This window comes from Tursiops truncatus, chromosome 2, assembly GCF_011762595.2.
Source record: "Tursiops truncatus isolate mTurTru1 chromosome 2, mTurTru1.mat.Y, whole genome shotgun sequence".
Taxonomy (NCBI): Eukaryota; Metazoa; Chordata; class Mammalia; order Artiodactyla; family Delphinidae; genus Tursiops; species Tursiops truncatus.
The window spans coordinates 152620654-152636959 of record NC_047035.1 but is presented as its reverse complement, the minus strand read 5'-3'; the positions used below and the strand labels follow the sequence as shown (position 1 = coordinate 152636959).

At 45.8% G+C, this 16306-nt stretch overlaps 1 protein-coding gene across 4 annotated transcripts in view; it reads left to right on the top strand.

The window, feature by feature from the left end:
* The window catches only part of ITIH5 (inter-alpha-trypsin inhibitor heavy chain 5), an 83215-nt gene that overhangs the window by 45697 nt on the left and 21212 nt on the right, over positions 1-16306 (top strand). For all 4 annotated transcript variants that reach the window (XM_073801526.1, XM_073801527.1, XM_033852339.2 and 1 more), the window contains one exon: positions 14059-14227. In XM_073801526.1, the coding sequence (XP_073657627.1) occupies positions 14059-14227 (169 nt within the window). The remainder of the gene's footprint in view (positions 1-14058; positions 14228-16306) is intronic.

The following is a 16306-nucleotide window of genomic DNA, read 5'->3' as shown; positions in this document are numbered from 1 at the left end:
CTTACCAAGTGCAGTGTAATGATAGATGTCACTCTGTTATTCTCCCCTCTTCCTTCATTCCTGGATAGGGAATCCCATTCCTTGCAAGGCACTGAACGTCTGGCATGCACTCTGCTGCCTTCTGAGCCGCAGTGTGGCCGCTTTCCAGGAGAACCACCCTAGAGCAGCCAAACACATGTCAGAAGCCTCCAGGCAATTTCTAAAGCCCGTGGCTGCCTTGAGTGGTTTTGAAAACCACTGACTGTTTTAGCAGCTCTCATCTCCTTGAAGGCCACAGCCCTGAGTGAACAGCTTAGCTGGCTCTTTGTAGAGTCTGGTATACAGTATTGTGTCCCCTGGTGAAGAGGGAGATTACCCCCAAACACAGGGCTTTGGTGATATGTCAGCAGGCTTGGCAACATCAGCCATGTGTCTCGGGTCCACTCTTGTGCTGTGAAGAATCATGCATTCACTCTCATCCTGGATGTTCTTGGCTCCCGCATCTTTGAAGGGCCCGAGATACTTCACTGTATTTATCACAATGTTGGGCATATAGTTGGTATTGAGTAAGTACTTAAACAACTGATCTATAAGGAATTGTAAAGGTCATTTCACCTTAAAATGTATTCTTAGTCAAGGGTCTATCAGTACCTGAGGAGCGCCCCGAACTGTGTGCGTTTGGCATTGTCTCGTTCTGGTCCTCACATCCTGGTAGGAATGTGAGCCTGGATGCCGGGACTTAACCAGCCTGGGGGCAGCTTCAGCAACTCCTGCAGCTGCTGGCTCAGGGCTCAGCTCCGTTTTCTCTCCACCTGCTCTTGCTGAAAAATATATTGAGATGGCTCTGGTGTTGGGTCAGGCAAGATTTCTGCCTCCCAGCTTGAGTTTGTGAAACTTCTTAGTGAGACGGGGATCTGAAGAGGAACAAAAACCGTGAGCGGGTTAGACCTTTTTTACTCTGTCTGGTTACCTGCTTAAGGGATTGGCACAAGCAAACATAACGTGGGAACACTGAGGATAGTAGGTGTCTATTAAATACAGTCTTCTTTGACAAGGGTCTGCATGTTCTTCTCATTCTTTGCCCTAAGCTATATTATTGGACCTACTACTTTTGCCTTCATATTAAGGAGCTTGGCTAAGGGACCCGCTTTGGCGACCAAGCAGTGGCTAATACATGAGTTAACAGATGTCTTTCATGCCACAACTTTCTGCAGACTTGCTCCATTCTCTGCCAATCCTAGACTCCCATGTGGCTTTGGGAGGTTGTCTTCCTTTCTCCGTTTAATGTAGTCAACAGTTTTCGAGGGCAAAGAACAAGCGCAGAGGTGCTTATCTGTAATTGCCAAACTAAAATGAGGGGAAGTGTGAGCTTGTGAATCGGAGAACTCGCATCTGAATTTCATTCGTGCTTCCTTCACTGGCTTACTTCATGCTCCAGAACCTCACTTTCTTCTTTGAGCAAAATTGGGCTTCCATGTGCTATTTGGACATTCTGTGTGTAACCTTATAGGCAAATGGTCTGTAAGCTCCATGGGTTTGGGAACCATCTTGGTTTTGATCATTAGAGTACACAGCCCCAGCTCCTAGCATGGTACCTGGCATGTAGCAGGGTAGTGATTTTTGCTGAAAAACCCACCAGAGCATAAATTATTAAATGTAACTGGCATTTTTAAAGGTAGTAGCTACAGCCCCTGAGTGACCAGCAGGTACCCAGCACACTAAGGGTTTTCCATACATTTGTTCATTTCATCTTCCAGCAATCCATCGAAACAGACATGGTTATCCCTATTTTGTAGATGAGAAGGTGAGGGACAGGAAGGTGATGTAAGTGCACTGAAATATACAAAGTTATATGTAGAAAAGTTTGGAGTGAAGCCCCGTCTACCCCACCCTGAAGCTCTTCCCCATAACATTCTTCACTGTATCATGAGGGCGGAACTTCAGGCCGGCGCTCAGGCTTTCGGGCTCTACCTGTTCTTTTTCTTTTCCTGTTTTTTTTTTCTTTCTTTTTTTTAATTGAAGTATAGTTGATGTACAATGTTGTATTAGTTTCAGGTACAGCAAGGTGATTCAGATATAGATATTCTTTTTAAGATTCTTTTCCCTTATAACAGCAGTCCCCAACCTTTTTGGCACCAGGGACTGGTTTCGTGGAAGACAATTTTTTTCGTGGACCAGGTGGGGCAGGTATGGTTCAGGCGGTAACGCGAGCCATGGGGAGCGGCAGATGAAGCTTCGCTTGCTCGCCTGCCGGCACTCACCTCCTGCTGTGCGGCCTGGCTCTTAACAGGAGACTCCCCACCCTATAAGGCAGGGGCTGGGGACCCCTGCCGTACAGGTTATTACAAAATATTGAGTATGGTTCCCTGTGCTAGATAGTAGGTCCCTGTTGCTTGTCTATTTTATATACAACACCTATTCTTACGCCAAGTGAGGAGATCACTTGAACGCTGCCCATCTCAGGTGAGTGCACAGAGGTCACCTGCCCTGAGAGACTTCCCCCAGCAGCGTGCTGTTGTGAGAAATGAATGGAGCTGCTGCTCTGATACACAGAATTAACTGTTAGTGTTTCCTTATTTAGCTTTAAGCCTACCTGGGGCGTGTGCAGGGATGCAGGCCGCTTTCCCTCTTATGATTTGGGTTGGACAGGCTGAGCGTGAGGATGGAGACCACAGAGGTGCAGAGTGAGGAATCTCTGGGTACCATGAGGTCCAGTGGTGTCTGCTGGTACATTCCTTTTAGCCGTTCTCTTCAAGAGCGGTGAGAATGCTGGAAAGACGTTAAGATGTGGAGAGAGTATCTTTGAAGTGGTGGGGATCAAAGGAGGGCAGTCTGAGTTTCGCTGAGCAGCCCGGAAGAATGCTGGACAGGGCCAGCCCGGCCCAGAAGGACCTCGGGGAGGTGATCTGGTTGGAGGAGAGAGCTCCCTGCACATGTGAAGGAGCTCAGAAAGGAGGGATGCAGGCGTACAAAGGAGATCATGTCTAAGAAATTTGGCGTCTCCAGAGGTTGGCACCGTGCACCTGTCATGCAAGTAAAAAACGGACAGTGTAAGGTTTGGGCCCTCCTGCCTCACTTTTTCAGGCTGCAGGCCTTGTGGTGAGCCTCTGAAAGCATGACTCCAGTTAATAACACAATGTCCAGTTTCCCTCTTTCCAGTTTTCTGGGACAGGGGTCAGCAAACGTTTTCTAAAAATAACAGACCAGTGAATATCTTAAGCTTTACAGGCTGGATGGACTCTGTCGTAATGACTGAACTCTGCCGTTGTAGCGCAAAGGCAGCTGTTGCAACGTGCAAAGAAATGGGCTTGTCGTCTTCCCATAAAATTGTACTTATTCAAAAGAAGTAGCAGCCTGGATTCGGCCCCCAGGCCGTGGTTGGCTGACCCCTGGTCTAGAGTGGCGGCTAATTGGTGTTGTCTAGGAAGACTGTTTCAGTTGATGGCGTTTATCCTCATCTCCTGAGCTGCCTTTGTCCAGACAGTGCTACTAACAGATGCATGTCTCAGAAATACATTGCAGAACAGAGGTCTGGGACTCAGGGCCGTGAACGGAAGGCAGTGGGGGAAACTGGTGTCTTTGGGCTCAGACTCAGAATATGAGGAAATAAATGATGGGCAGAGGGCAAAATGTTTTTACCCTGGGCCACCAATGAAAACTTGAATCTTTTTGTTTCAAAGAAAAGAAAAACTTGCTCTTCAACAAAGATCATATAGATAATTTTAAATAAATAGGAGGCACCCATTTAAAAAGTTTGCTGAGGCAGTTAAGACTGAGCTAAATGAGGTCATGTCTAAAAAGTTTTGAGGATCTCTGAATGAAGGTACTATGTGGCTATCGTAGGAAGGAAACATGAACAGTACAGAGCTTTGAGTACTCTTGTATTATCTGTCCAGAGTGCGGGCCTTGTGGTCAGCATCTGAAAGCATGGTCTTTGTATAACCCAAAGCCTAGCTTCCCCTTCCTGGCATCCTGACCTTGCACTTACGTCTTTCCAGTGGGGATTTCGATCAGCAGACCTTCTCTGTAAGGGGCTAGATAGGGAACTTATGCTACAAGTAACAACGAGATAAATGCTATAAGTCAAAGAGGATTAAATGAGGTAACAAATGTGGAATGATTATCAGAGTGTCAGAAAGCATTGTTATTCCTGGATTGCATCCACTTGGTTGGCTGATGGAAAGGGGGTACAATTCCTAAGACCTGCCCAGGTCTGACATCACAGCCACCTCGTTCTCTTGCTTAGGACCCCACTCTCCCTCAGGATGGCATCTTGGCTTTGACTCCAGACTTCAGATTCTCCAAGAATGAAATACATGTGGATTATGTGCTATGGGAGAGGTACGAGGCATGGGGGTACAAAGATAAATAAGACAGAGCCTTTTCTCCCAAGAGGTCCAGAGAAGAAAAGTCATGTAGAAAATTGTATGCAAAGTGCTCCCTGTGATAGAGGTACATGTAGGGTCCAGTCACGGCACGATGGAGGTGCTGATCAGTTTTTTTGAGGGGATCAGTTTTTTTGAATGCTTCCCAGGGGAGGGGATAGTTAAGTCTTTCAGAAGTTAATTCAGGGATGGGATAAGAAGGGAGAGGGAGAGAGAGATAATGTGCAAAACCACGGAGGTGAGAGGAAGAGTATATATAAGAAAAGCACCAGAGGAAGACAAACACTGTATGATATCCCTTATATGTGGAATCTGAAAAGTACAACAGACTAGTGAACATGGCAGAAAAGAAGCAGACTCAGGTAGAGAACAAACTAGAGGTTACCAATGCGGAAAGGGGAGGGGGGCGGGGCAAGATAGGGAAGGGTAGGGGAGTAAGAGGTACAAGCTATTAGGTATAAAATAAGCTAAAAGGTTGTATTGTAGAACACAAATATAGCCAACAATTTATAATAACTATAAATGGAGTATAACCTTTAAAAATTGTGAATCACTTTATCGTACACCTGTAGTAGATATGTTATACATCAAGTATACTTCAATTAAAAAAAAAGGAAAAGCATCCTATTTAAGTCACTTTAATGAAAGACCTTAGAATTCTGCTGGGGAAAAGAAATATAGATAATCAGGTGTTAATCAAATCCAACATGCCATGTATTCTAGATAGTGGAAAGAATTTGGTGGAAAGGAAAGGGCTTGAGGTACTTGACAAAAGATTAATGATGGAGGTGACCTAGGAGCTAGTCCTTGAAGGTGGCAGGAAAGGACGGAGTGAATTCTTGGTTGGGGAAAAACATGAAGAAAGCTACGAGACGAGAGTGAATAAGTTATAGCCGTAAGTTTGTGGTAATATTTTGGATTAGATAACTTGAAAACCATTCTGATTGGAGAGGCAGGGATATTGTCCCAAGTCCTCAGGTGCACAGCTGAGCAAACAGAGGACACCGCAGATTCTCAGCATGGAAGGGGCACCAAGGGGCAGAGTGGTGACAGACACAGGGACACCGCCACTGTCCCAGCCTGCTGGAGGGTGACTCCACTTGCTCGATTTCCTTGTGTGTACGATCCTCCTGTGCTGATGTGCTGCGTATACTTCTCTCGTAACTGTTCCACTCTTTCTCACTGACTGTGGCTTTTTCACAGCCTCCCCACATCCTTCTGTTATATTCTTGATGTTCGCCAGGGCACATTTCTGGGTATTTAAAGCGAGTAGCCTAGGTGGACCTATTCCAGGGACACAGAAGTCATAAGAACTCATACCTAAGGGAAAGTTGGATGGGTCAAGGGGTGGTCAGAGAGTCAAACACCGCAAAAGTCTGTAGACTGAAACGGGTAGGACTCTAGAATCCAAGCATGCAGTTGGGCAATATAAACTTCAGAATCTAGACCTGGCCCTGGGGACCAAGAACTCAGTCCTCTTAGTCAGTAGGTGTGTCAGAACGTGGGTGAAGGACTCCATTTACAAAGATCTGTAAACGTAGGTGAACTTTTCTGGGTTAGCATCCTCTTATCTACTTCCTGCTTGAGCAGGAAGCCATACCTGTGAATGAGCACCCAGAGCCTATGACCACCTGGATAGAAGTGGTGAGGTTATATTCTTGGCCAGAGTAAGAGGGATGGCATCAGCCATGTGAGCAGATCGTGATAACTACTAACCTTCCATGTGAAGAGAAGTGAAAAAGATTATCTCTTTTGAGCCTTGAGTTATTTCTACATCAAGCACGGGAAATAGATGTGCTTACTACATCATAAAGAATCAAAGAAATGTTATTGGCAAAGAGCTTTTTAGAAAAATGTACCATGACATTGTTAGGTAAATACCTGATATATTTGTCAAAGCAAAGTCAAAACATTAGGTGATAGATTGTAACGTTATCCAGAGCATTCATATGAGAGTTTGCTTCTCAAGTTAGAATAATGTTATCCAAACACAAAGACTCGTGAAATATAGTTATGTTTATATTGCAAAAGATGCTCTAATATCTAAACCTATTCAGACTTTTTTTATTCAGCCAGAATTTAGTTAAAAACTATTCTCTTTTAGAACCAGTCCTGAAGTAATACTGGAATTTAGATCTGAACTTTTACTAGAACAGTGCTTTTCTCTTGCTATGAAGGGACAACCATTTAACATTTTTACACAGATTGGGTAATCAGAACCAGAGTTATAACATAATTTAGCACAGTATTGCATTGAAAGAGCATTTGAAATTAGAATTCAAACAGTAAATGAAATTACAATAGCTTAAAATAATGTATTTTTAAATACGGGAGCCTTATGATTTTGCTTAATTTTGAAAATATGCTCTTCGTAATAGTACAGACAACGTAGAGACCAAAGAAATAGTTTTCTCCATTTACTCCTAGGTGAAATTTCAAGTTAATATTTAGCACTTACTAAACTGTTTTAAAATATTGGAAAATCTGATGACTTCTATCCCCAATTTTCCAATTATATAAAGAAGGCTTCTGAGTTTCTGCTGTTCCTCTAAAAGGAACACTTGGGCCAGGAGAAAAATAGTTTTAGTTTCTTTCAACAAGATTCCTCATATTGGACAGAGACACACTTTGATGGTTTATGTTTGTTTTATTACAGCTTAAAGTTTTTATTTTTAATACAAATTATATAATGTGTTCCATTTCAGGAGCTATTTACGGCAGAGAGGAGACAGGAGGGCACCAGGCTTTGTGTTATCACTGTTTTCCTTTATGGGTTTACATAACCTCTTGAACTGTGCCTGTACTGTCACCAGTGGGGTAACATTTTTAATATTTCAGGTTCTTCTCTGAAACCAATCTGTTGCTAGATTCTTTGGAAAGTGTAACAATGATATAGACACAAATATATTATGGAGAAATGGTCTTTCTCACTCAATTTATTGCCTTGCTCCTAAAATTGGGATTTTTTTTAAAAAACCCAATTACTTGGTGGGTCAGTCTCGATACAATTTCGGAAAAATTCCCTTCAGATCATTGAAAGACCTGTAGCATGTCCATGTAAGGTTGTGCTGCCTTTTGCAGAATCCGTGTGAAATGCCATGGTCTTGGAATACTGCCACTGAAGCGTAATTGCCACCCAGGGACTGGTGGCATCCAGCTGGCTTGTTGTGGCTGCTCTGGTCTTAGCCGTGACCTTGACTCCGGGGTGACGTGGGCTGTATGCCTGCGGAGGGCACAGAGAGAGGCCGGGATGGTGGGCATCTCCGTCCTCCTCAGTGCCGGCTTAGACAGGTGGTTTGAGGGTGCAGGGAGCACCTAATGTTGCAAACTTTGATGGGATAACAGACTGTTTTTTATTTCTGTCTGTCCTTCCATTGGAAGGACTCCATTGCCAGTCGTGGGCACAGAGGGGTCCCCCTGCTGGCAACAGGAGGGACTGCAGCTCACAGGAGGATGAGCTGCACACGCTTCCCTCTGGTCCCCACCCGTGTCCCTTATCTCCACCCACCTGGGAAGGGAGAAGGCCCACCTGTGCCCAGTTCCTATTTGGTGTATTCCACTCCCCAATATTACCTCTCAGAAACTTAGGGCTGTTTGCAGGGTATGTATCTGCTGATCATGATTCTCTTTCATGGCTCAAGCAAGACTTTTAGAAGGTCTTAGATTTCTTTTGTTTTCGATGAGAAAAATCATAGATGCTTTTCTCTCGGGTTCATCCAGAAGGAGTGTGTGGACCCAGGAAAGAGAAGAGGTCAGCTCCTCGGTAAACATTTTAGAACAAGGCAAGTGATAGGACTGCTTCGGAGCACAGCAAGTCCATTCTGCTGAAAAGCATGGCGTGGCTAGTATCTAGGACCCTTGAACTTGGATTTCCTCTGTGATGTCACAACCCAGGGTCTGTGGTACAGAAGCCTTTTGTGTCAGAGTTAGTTGCTGGTGAGTGTGGTTTGGCGGGGACACAGAAGTGTCTGAGAAAACTGCGTCAGCGGGCACCCCGATGGAGTGGGCAGGCAGCTGGGTTTTCCATGGGCTCCACTGATGGGTCAGCCTGAGGGCGTGACTGCACGATGCTTGTCTCCTGGGGGATGTCTAAGAGTTGTTCACGACACAGTGGTCAGCACAGGGGGTGCTCACCCCACCCCCCCGAGGCTGTGCCGAGAGCCTCCAGCTGCTCAGGCTTAGTTTTGCAGGGAGGGGGAAGGAAGGGCCATCCCTTGTCTGTAGGATGGCTTGATGCAGGGCCCAGAGCCCGCAGGACAGAGCTGCCCGCAGACACTCCCTTCCCCGGGAGCAGCCCTCGTGAAGGGCAGCGTGAGAGAAGGGTGAAAAGGGGGCTGTACCTCCCGGGGCCCAGCCCTGCGCCTTTCCACAGACACCATCAGGGAAGCCTACAGAGTTCTGCTTCCTGAAGACCCACTGGAGCAAGAGGGACCGTCACCAACCATGTTGAATGAATAGAGAATCTGAAACCGAGAGCTCGTCTTTATTTATTCACATGGGCCTGAAAGAATTTAAATGGACAGAGATGAAAAGGCTTACTGAATAATAAACCAAAGGTAGCACTGAAATTAACCTCTAAGACAGTTTTCAAAGGAAATACGTCTTTCCCCTCCTCTCCACCCAAGGAAAGTACCTATAAGAAGAAGGATTCCGGGCTTCCCTGGTGGCTCAGTGGTTAAGAATCCGTCTGCCAGTGCAGGGGACACGGGTTCGAGCCCCGGTCCTGGAAGATCCCACATGCCCCCGCGCCTAGAGCCCGTGCTCCACCACAAGAGAAGCCACCGCAATGAGAAGCCCGCACACTGCAACAAAGAGTAGCCCCCGCTCACCGCAACTCGCAGCAACGAAGACCCAACACAGCCAAAAATAAAAAATACATAAGTAAATTTAGAAAAAAAGGAAGAAGGGTTCCTCACCATGGAATAGTTTCAGGCAGGGACTCATCCCTGTTCTCTGAGATTCTACGTGGCTCAGATTAAAAGGAATCTTGTCTAAATGCTCCTTCCAGGCCACGGTGCTTCTTTACTATCTGAATAAGAAGAAGTTTTTCCTCTATTCGTTGTATCTGTGTGCCTTTTGTATCTTCCTTCAGTCCAAACACAACCTGGGATGTCAGAAGGAGCCCTTCTCGTTACATGTACAGACTGGTCTTTGCAGGTTGCCCTCTGGGACCCACAGGGAGTGGATCTGATCCATTGGTGCCTTCAGGGTAGCTCAGGCCTTCAAAGCAGCTTGGATTGTACATTCTCTGCCCTTCTGGGCTTTCTCTGATCTTTCTGGAATGCGCTTACCCTGTTTTCTGGGCTGTACTCTTGGAAAAAGTCTGACCAGGTTTCTGTTCATCTTCAGCGTATAAACGCAGGGTGCAGAAGTATCAGCTGAAGCCCCCTCACGTTTACTCTTCTATCTGGACCCTTACCTTCCTCCTGCCTGTTCAGCCTTCTACAGAACACAGAGCTCCCCAGGCCACCCGCCATCTAAGGAGACGGTCGGAGCTCGGAAAGGGTTAACGGATGGCGGTGGCTCCAGGCACCTTCTGCCCAGGTCTCTTGGACGAGGCCTTGGAGACCAAAGGTTCTAAGGCAATTGGAAATAGAGCCACTGGGAGCCCACGGGTCTGCCTGCCCTGGAGCACATGAGGATAAGTTACAGCTGTGGCCTTACAAGGTCATAAGAAACCCGTCGTTGCTGAGCTCAGGGGAGGAGGGTGGAGAGGCTCGAAGGACTATTCCTAATGCAGAACATCCATCACGATGGGGAAAAAATCATCAAAGGAGCCAGGCCAGCCCCGCTCGAGGGCTTTCGCGCTCTATTTAAGGAACCTCAGGATGCCAGCAGCTAAACAAACGGCAGGTCCAGCCTGCACCCTGGGGTGCTCAGCCAGCTCTGAGCCCCAGCAGCGGGAACATTTCCAAGTGCCTGCCTTAGTGTCGGGCTCCAAACTGTGTCGTCTCAGGGATGGCCACCGCCTGCTGTGGTCCCATCTGTCACCTCCCCGCTGTGGACCTTCAGACTTCCCAGAGGTCTAGACTCTTGGACGGAGAATGACGCCGAGCCCGTCTTTGCTCATGCTGGGGTTGTGTTGGCTCTGAGTGGAAGGAAGGATGAGGGGTCAAGGTGAGGCATGCTTCCAGGAATTCCGTCAGCATCAGTGCTCAGGGCACTCCACCCACATCTGTTTATTGTCATGATCTGATCTATTTATTTTTGCTTTAATGCTATCCATCATTCAGCTCTTGTTTCCTGCATATCATCCTTCTCAGTGTTCCCTGTCTTAGCTTCTCAAGGATGGGGGCTGTGTCTCTCTTACTTCCCTTGTATTCACGTCATAGAATTCCCTCTCTCTCTCCTCCTTTCTGTCTCAATTACTCATTCAACAGATATTTACTGACATACTGACAGCCCACAATGCGCCAACTGTTGTATTGGGTGAGGAGGAGCAAGGGGACAGCTGTTTTGTGGAGTCTAGCGTGACAGATGGACAGTTCATTCGCCATTCACTTTTCTCTGGAAAAATGTATCAAGACTCTGCCGTGTGGCCAGGCACAGCCGGGTATGACACAGGAGTGATGGAACAGAGAAAGCTCCCGCTCTCGGAGGCGTGGAGCTGAGTTGGACAGTCAAGTAAATGCACAGATATGTAATGACATGCTCGCTATCGACGCTGTGAAGGCAGAGAAGCAGGGTGCCGGGCTTGAGAGGACAGAGAAACGAGTGAGCCCAGAACTAAAGGATGCGGAGGGGCCAGCGGTCATGCAGACTGTAGGGAAGAGCATTCCAGACACAGGGAACAGCAGGTGAAGAGGTCCTGAGGTGGGAAAGGGCTTGAGGAAATAATGATAATGCAGTATGATAAGTGCAGAATAGATGTGTGTGCTGAGAGAGGATCTCAGAGAATGGGGCCATTAATTTTTTGTCATTTAATCTTTTCCCCCCAGTTGTATTGAGATACAGTTGATATTCGGCACTGTGTATGTTTAGGTGCACAGCATAATGGTTTCACTTATTGTGAAATGATTACCACAATAGGTTTAGTGAACATCCCTCATCTCATATAGATCAAAAATGCTTGTTTTTCCTTGTGATGATAACTCTTCAGATTTTCTCTCATAACAGCTTTTAAATTACCACACAGCAGTGTTAACTGTAGTCGTCACGTTGTACATTACATCCCCAGGACTTATTTATCTCGTAACTGGAAGTCTGGACCTTTTGACCACCTTTATCCAATTCCCTCAGCCCCCACCTGGTGCCTCTGGTAACCACAAGTCTGATGGCTTTTTCTATGAGTTTGGGTTTTGTTCTGTTTTTAGATTCCATGTGTAAGTGATATCATATAGTATTTCTTTGTCTTTAGCTGTCAGGGCCACACAGGTGGTAAGTGATGGATCCAGGGTGAACCCCAGCCCTCCTGCCCTTACAGTGAAGTGCTCTTCACCCCTGTGGAGGGTGGCAGAGGTCATGGCAATGACATGGCAATGACATTACATGGCAGATATGTAATGAGCATCCCTACCTCATACCTCACATGCCACATCTCTTTCAATGTCTAGCAATAATGCTATTTAGAGAAGGCAGTGCTTGCTCACAATATCGAGTTGATTGTTTTAGAAACTCTTGTCCAGGCTCCTGGAGCTTTTCTTTTTTCTATTTTTATTGGTGTATAGTTGATTTACAGTGTTGTGTTAGTTTCAGGTGTACAGCAAAGTGAATCAGTTATACATACACATATATCTATTCTTTTTCAGATTCTTTTCCCATACAGGTTATTACAGAGTATTGAGTAGACTTCCCTGTGCTATACAGTAGGTCCTCATTAGTTATCTGTTTTATATATAGTAGTGTGTATTTGTTAATCCCAATCTCCCAATTTATCACTTCCCCCCTTTTCCCCCTTGGTAACCATAAGTTTGTTTTCTACATCTGTAACTATTTCTGTTTTGTAGGTAAGTTCATTTGTACCCTTTTTGTAGATTCCGCATATAAGCAATATCACATGATAGTTGTCTGACTTACTTCACTCGGTGTGACAGTCTCTAGGTCCATCCATGTTGCTGCAAATGACATCATTTCATTCTTTTTTATGGCCGAGTAATATTCTATTGTATGTATGTACCGCACCTTCTTTTTCCATTCCTCTGTTGATGGACATTTAGGTTGCTTCTATGTCTTTGTTATTGTAAATTGCACTGCAGTGAACATTGGGGTGTGTGTATCTTTTCGAATTATGGTTTTCTCCAGATAATATGCCTGGGAGTGGGATTGCAGGATCACGTGGTAACTCTATTTTTAGTTTTTTAAGGAACCTCCATACTGTTCTCCATAGTGCTTGTACCAATTTACATTCCTACCAACAGTGTAAGAGGGTTCCCTTTTGTCCATACCCTGTCCAGCATTTATTGTTTGTAGATTTTTTGACGATGGCCATTCTGACTACCGTACTACTTATGGTAGTTTTGATCTGCATTTCTCTAATAATTAGTGATGTTGAGAATCTTTTCATGTGCTTTTTGGTCATTTGTATGTCTTCTTCGGAGAAATGTCTATTTAGATCTTCTGCGAATTTTGATTGGGTTGTTTGTTTTTTGATATAGAGCTGCATGAGCTGTTTGTATGTTGTGGAGATTAATCCCTTGTTGGTTGCTTCGTTTGTTTTTTGATATAGAGCTGCATGAGCTGTTTGTATATTGTGGAGATTAATCCCTTGTTGGTTGCTTCGTCTGCAGTCCTGGAGCGTTTCTGTTTTCAGTTTCCGATGGTTTCTTTCCTCTTTCCACAAGTCACGTCTGACTTACCTGTACACCTTTCATTCACTCAGCATCTCCGGAACTCACCTGTGTCACCTCTCTGCTTTCCTCCAGCCGTCTCTCTGACCTCCTTTGCTTCTTTTCGGGATGCCCTCCCTCATCTCTCAAGTTACCCAGTTCCTTTGAGTCTCATCCTCAATTCCCCCTTCTCTGTGACACCTTCTCACATCACTCCAGCCTTCAGTGCTTCGTTCTCTTTTAAATTCCAGTGGTATTATGCGTACCCTTCATCTGTAACTCATGAAGCGTCCATGCGTTCATTCATCCTCTGAACTTCTCTCTAGCGCCTCCTACGTGTCAGGAGTTCTCCTCTGCTCTGGGTGATAAGAAAATAGAGGCACCTGCCTTCAGAGAGCTGACACTGGAGGAAGGGAAAGAGGCATGAAGCAGACTGTAGTCATGACGGGTAATACGCACTTTTCTATGTGAGTATGTTGAGGACAGCGCTAGCCTACAGGAGAGAAGATGTGCGCTCTCTTCAGAGGAGCTAGAAAATGTTGCAAATAGAGAATACAGCATGTTAACTGGGTTCTGAATGACGAGGGCCTTGTCAGATGAAACAAGGGCATGAGGCAGTAAGGAAGAACATTCCAGGTCTAGAGAATAGCAGTGGTGAAAGATACAGAGGCTTGATGCAACGTGGATTCCAGCAGATGTGATGGTTCATATATGAAATACCCATTCGTGTCTTATATAAAATTGTAACATATTAATGATGGTTTTTTTCCAGCTAGGTGACAAAGTTCCTTGACATTTATCTGAGTCCCTTTACGTAGCAGGTACTTAATTTTAACCCTGGGATTGTCCCCGGTGTGCAGTTTCCAAGCCAGGGGACGCGTGGACTCATGCGCTCAGACGTGACTGTTTTTGCTTTTGTGTTTGCCTAGACCAAAGATGCCCTTTTCACGATTCTGCATGACCTCCGACCCCAGGACCGTTTCAATATCATTGGATTTTCCAACCGGGTCAAAGTGTGGAAGGACCATTTGGTGTCAGTTACTCCCAACAATATCAGAGACGGCAAAGTCTACATTCACCACATGTCACCGACCGGAGGTAAGCGCGCATCCCGCTTTGCCCATTTGCCTCGACGGGATACGTGAGTAGCTAACTTTCTGCCCAGAGACAAGGGTTTGAAAGCTGACGCTGATCACAGGAAAGGAGATAACAGGGGAGAGCTTTCCCAGGAGCTTGTTTCTCCTCTTCCAGGCCCCAAACTAAGATGGTCAAGTAAGTTAGGGGGGGAGGAAATACCTGATAGGTTTTGGAGCCTTTCCTGGTTTATCTCACGGATCCCAAACAATGCAGCTCTTTTTGTAAATTGTTTCTGGGGTGGGGAATGAAAGCCAAATGGGTGATTCAGCGTTCTGTGTGTTTGAATATGAGCACCTTAGGAAGCAGCAGATGAAGCTGCCCTCCTGAGCCGTTAGATCCCTTGGACCCCAGGTGGCCTGGGCGGTGCTCTGGGTGGAAAGGGGAGGACTCTGAGGTTTTGCACACTTGGCTGGGGGGTCGTGATGAGGTAAGTACGCAGACGCGGGGAAAGGTTAGAGAGTCAGAACAGCGTGTTACCAGCCGTGCTGGATGTGAGTTCCTTCAACCCTGGACACACAGCTGACTTCTGCTGTTACATCCATCACTAGGACAGCGGATGTGTGGCAGATGCCCAGTATTGGAGTGTTTATTGGACCCGAACCTGACCCTTTGACACCTTTCTTAAAGGCCCCTGTAGAGACACCATCTGCTGGGTGTCTCAGATAATTCTGCTTTGGATACCTGGAAACATAGAAAACACCCATTTCTGTCCATCCTCTTCCATCTGAGTTTCTCATCACTCACATATTTGTTATTTTCCATCCAAGGCAGAGTTCTGGTTTCCCAACTGAACTTCATTTGGAACTTGATCTTGTTTGGATGGAATTTCGATTTACAAATGGGATTTCCTACCAGTCTCTACAGAAACACGATCTAGTTACTGTTTTACTGTAACTAAATAGGAGAAATGAAAGGTTATATTTAATATTATAGTGATGATCTACAGCAGGAAGTTGACAAGGTGGTCAAGTCTTTGAGGGAAGAAACTCTCCTTCATCTTTGTTTAGCCCCTGTTTCCTGTCGTAGCTCCCGACCTACAGTGCATACCCAAAGAATATGCATTAGAGTTATTTAAATTATTTAAACGGTTCTGCTTGCTATGAGAATCCTTTGTGTGTGGGACGTGGAGATAAAGCTTTAGAAAACAGTTGTGTGTATTTTGGAATCTAAACCATAGAAACCTTATTGGTTTCCTTTATTTTTTCTTGGTACTTCATTGTCCCAACCTCTGCAGGTGAACAGAAAATTAATCTACTTCTCTCAGAAAAGTGTCATTTCAGGAGATGAGCGTAGATTCTGAAGCCAGACTGTCTGGATTTGAATCCAGCTCTACCAGCTATGAGTCCTTTAACCTCCTTTTACTTCAGTTTCCTCATCTGTAAAGTGAGGATAATAATGGACTTGTTATTAGGATGAGATGAGTTAAAATATTTAAAGTACTTAGAAGTGGCTGCACATAGGAAGTCCTCTCTAGGTGTCAGATATGGCCATTTTACCCAAGTGATCCCTGTTGCTGGTGCACTTGGGTCCTTTGATGACCCTGGGGGAGCTCTCGGCGGAATGGTTGTGTCAGCTCCCTGGGGAGAAAGCCCCCCGCCGTTGTTAAGCATGCGGGAGATGCCCCAACTTAACGGATGTTCAGTACCAAGCCGTGCTGTGCTTTGGTGTCTCGTGTAAGAAAAGCTAAGTGTGTCCTTTGCCTGGGCTTTCCTGGGCTTTAAAATGCAGTGAGAGGGCTTCCCTGGTGGCGCAGTGGTTGAGAGTCCGCCTGCCGATGCAGGGGACACGGGTTCGTGCCCCGGTCCAGGAAGATCGCACATGCCGCGGAGTGGCTGGGCCCGTGAGCCATGGCCACTGAGCCTGCGCGTCCGGAGCCTGTGCTCCGCAACGGGAGAGGCCACAACAGTGAGAGGCCCGCGTACCGCAAAAAAAAAAAAAAAAAAAAAAAATGCAGTGAGAGATTTGGCATCATTGTTACGTTCTAGGTTAAAGAGAAAATAAACACCTGCGTTTTGGTTCATGCCCACATATCCAGAGGCA